The 3780-nt window shown below is 39.3% G+C and overlaps 1 protein-coding gene across 1 annotated transcript; it reads right to left on the bottom strand.

Moving 5' to 3' along the window:
• Positions 1–562: 562 nt before the first annotated feature.
• Positions 563–1417, bottom strand: LOC113343676 (uncharacterized mitochondrial protein AtMg00810-like). The gene has a single exon (XM_026587804.1). The coding sequence runs from the start codon at positions 1415–1417 to the stop codon at positions 563–565; it is 855 nt and encodes a 284-aa protein (XP_026443589.1).
• Between the last annotated feature and the right edge of the window lie 2363 nt (positions 1418–3780).

Consider the following 3780-nt stretch of genomic DNA (forward strand, 5'->3'; position numbering starts at 1 on the left):
GAACGAGCTCAAGCTAGAACTCAGGGAAGAAGGTGACAGAATTTGCCATGGTATATTGGATTATGTAAAGATGTGTTTATGAATTACATGTATCTGGTCTTATATACAAGAACCAGAGATATATCAGGAAGTAACTTAGCTTACACGACAAGAAATATACAAAGATACAGATATATGACAGATATACAAAAGGTATATCTGGAAAGGGAGATATCTCATATATATCTTGTAATATCTCGTAATACCCTCCCCCCCCCCCTCAAACTCAACATGGGATAGAGCACATGTTGAGTTTGGAAATTAAGAGCTTGAGACGCACAGAAGACAGCGCCTTAGTAAAGAGATCAGCAGGTTGCATCTCAGAAGAAACAAAGGATAAGTTGATAATCCGTTTCTTGTACTGATGACGTACAAAATGACAGTCAATTTCGATATGCTTGGTACGTTCATGAAAAACATCATTGTGAGCAATGTGAATAGCAGCCTTGTTGTCACAATACAGTGGAGTTGGTTCTGACAGATTAACTCCCATATCCCCTAGAAGCCATCGCATCCAAACAATTTATGAGGTTGAGTGTGCAAGAGCTTTATACTCTGCTTCAGCACTAGATCGAGAAACTACGTTTTGCTTCTTACTACGCCAAGATATTAATGAACTATCCAGAAATAAGCAATAGCCTGTAGTTGAGAGTCTATCTGTAATATCTCCTGCCCAATCTGAATCTGAATATGCACGAAGGCAGAGATCAGAAGTGGACAAAAACGTAACTCCTTGATACAATGTCCCTTTGATATAACGTAAGATCCTGAGTACAGCTGCATAGTGAGTGGATCGCGGAGCTGACATGAACTGACTAACTATATGCACTGCATAACTGATGTCTGGTCGAGTAATAGTTAAGTAGTTTAGACTTCCCACAAGCTGGCGGTACAAGGTAGGATTAGGAAGGAGTTCTCCATCAGAAGGACTAAGCTTGATATTCAATTCAAGAGGTGTGGCTGCAGTTTTATTATCCGTTAATCCAGCACGTTGAAGAATATCTGAGGCATATTTTACTTGAGAGATGAAACAATCATCAGATGAGTGATCAACTTCTAAACCAAGAAAGTAACATAAGGAGCCTAGATCCTTCATTTCAAAACATGAACTAAGATGAGTTTTAAGAGCATCAATGCCTTTCATGTCATCACCTGTAATGACCATATCATCTACGTAGAGGAGCAGAATAACCATACTCCTTGCAGTGGAACGACTAAACATGGCTGAATCATATGCACTTTGAGTGAATCTGAATCGTAGAACAGCGTTGGAAAACTTTTCAAACCAAGCACGAGGTGCTTGTTTGATTCCATAGAGAGGTTTACGAAGCTTACATACTCGATTAGGAGAGTGAGACATTCCAGGTGGAGGTCGCATATACACTTCTTCTTGAAGATCTCCATGAAGAAAGGCATTTTTCACATCCATTTGATGTAGTTTCTATTTTCGAGCAACAGCAACAGCAAGAAGATTACGAACTGTAGTCATACGAGCAACATGGGCAAATATTTCTTGATAGTCGATACCATACTCCTGAGTGTATCCTTGAGCAACTAGACGGGATTTGTATCTAAATATCTTGCCGTCTGAATCAGTTTTAATTTTGTATACCCATTTACTTCCAATAACAGAATTTCCTGGAGGTAGCACAACCATATCCCAAGTATGAGCTTCTTTGTGTGCAACTAATTCTTCGTCCATAGAGTGTTGCCAAACTGGTAGTACAGATGCTTCCCTGTAAGAAGTTGGTGCATGCACAGATAAAATCGATGATAATGAACAATGATAGTCTGCAAACCTGACTGGTGGTCGACGATTTCGTGTTGGTAAAGTAACATTGTCAGATATAGGATCCCCTTCTTGAGAAGCTGCGTCAGGATTAACCATAGAGTGATCTTGTATAGCTTCCCTATTTTCAGAAGGAGTAATATCTGTGGAGGGAAACTGAATGGATGTTGATGGAGAACTGGACTGAGACGTATCCTCAAAGGGATCTAGATAAGAGAACTGTTCTAAGTTGGGAGATTTACTAGTGGGGAGAGACCAAAAGGGTATATTGTCCCAGAATGTAACATGTCTGGAAACGCGTAGTCTTTGACTCTCTGGATCATAGCAGCGATAACCTTTTTGTTCTATGCCATAGCCTAGGAATACACATATAACATTCTTTTTGCTAAGTTTGGTTCTTTCTCTCTCGGTAAGAAGAACGAAGCACGTTGACCCAAAAACACGAAGCTCAGAATAGTTTGGTTTCTTGTTGTATAACCGTTCATATGGAGACATTCCTTATGTAACTATGGATGAAATACGGTTTATTGTGTAGACTGCAGTCAGGACTGACTCACCCCAAAAGTTAGATGGAACTGATGCTGAAAAAAGTTGTGTTTTAGCTGTCTCTATGATATGGCGGTGTTTTCTCTCTGCAATACCATTTTGCTGTGGAGTTTCAGTGCATGGTAATTGAAGAAGGGTACCTTCTGTTGCAAGGAATTCTTTCAAAGGAGTTGATATATACTCTCCTCCTTGATCAGCTCTGAATGTCTTGATGGTTTTTCCGAATTGGGTCTTGATCATTCTAGAAAAGGTTGTGTAAATTTTTAAAAAATCTGATCTAGAACTGAAAAGATATATCCATGTGAAACGAGAGAAATCATCAATGAAAATAACATAATATAGTGCTCCCCCCTTAGAGATAATAGGAGATTTTCCCCATACATCTGAGTGGATGAGATCAAAAGGTTCGACAGAATGAGTTATACTATTATTGAAAGGAAGAGCAGTTTGTTTTCCTAACTTGCATGAGATGCAATAAGGTTCTTTATCAACCTGAATAGTTCCCAATAATCTACTATTTATCATATGAGTGAGACGAGAAAAAGACGTATGGCCTAACTTAGAATGCCATAACATAAAAGGAGACACAGATGGAGAAAAGGAATTTGCAGTTGCAGTTGCAGCAAGCTCACTCTTTGACAGTCGAGGGGAAACCAGTGTTTCGAAAAGGTACAATCTTCCTACTCTACGGCCTATCCCAACAAGCTTCTCTGTCTTGGGATCATGTATCACACAACCAGAAGAGAAGAAATAAATGTTAAATCCCTGATTACATAATTGTCTAATTGATATAAGGTTCATTCTTATCTTTGGAACAAGTAACACATCAGATATATGTATCTTGTCAGAGATTTTAATCTGACCAATATGACTGGTAGCTAGTTCAGATCCATCTGCAGTTTGGATTGTAGGTATAGTAATAGGACTTTTCTGCTCAAATATGCTAGAATCAAATGTCATATGGTTAGAGGCACCTGAGTCAAGAAACCAACCATTTGAGAAGCTACCTGCGGAATTAGATAGTGCAGATGCTACTGTAGAGTTATTGTTGCCCATTGAAAGTGCCTGTTGGAGCATTTCTTGTATGTCAGCTAGATTATTTGGTATAGATGCAGGTGCTGCATGAGTGGATGGTGCAGGTACATATCCAGTTCCATTAAACCTTCTTCGTTCTCTCATGTTTCTGGAAGATGGTGAGGTGCAGTTTTCTACTGTATGTCCTGGTTCCTTGCAATAGTTGCACTGAATTGGAGAACTTGATTCTTGTTGGATTCTTTGAGAAGCTGAAGTGTGAGGTCCACTCTGCATTGGTGTCACAGTGCAGTTCTTGGCTAAGTGACCTGATTTCTTACAGTTGTAGCATTGAGTTTGTGAAAAATCACGAGTTGTCTTTTGTGTATTGAAGT

Source organism: Papaver somniferum, unplaced genomic scaffold (assembly GCF_003573695.1).
Source record: "Papaver somniferum cultivar HN1 unplaced genomic scaffold, ASM357369v1 unplaced-scaffold_65, whole genome shotgun sequence".
NCBI lineage: Eukaryota > Viridiplantae > Streptophyta > Magnoliopsida > Ranunculales > Papaveraceae > Papaver > Papaver somniferum.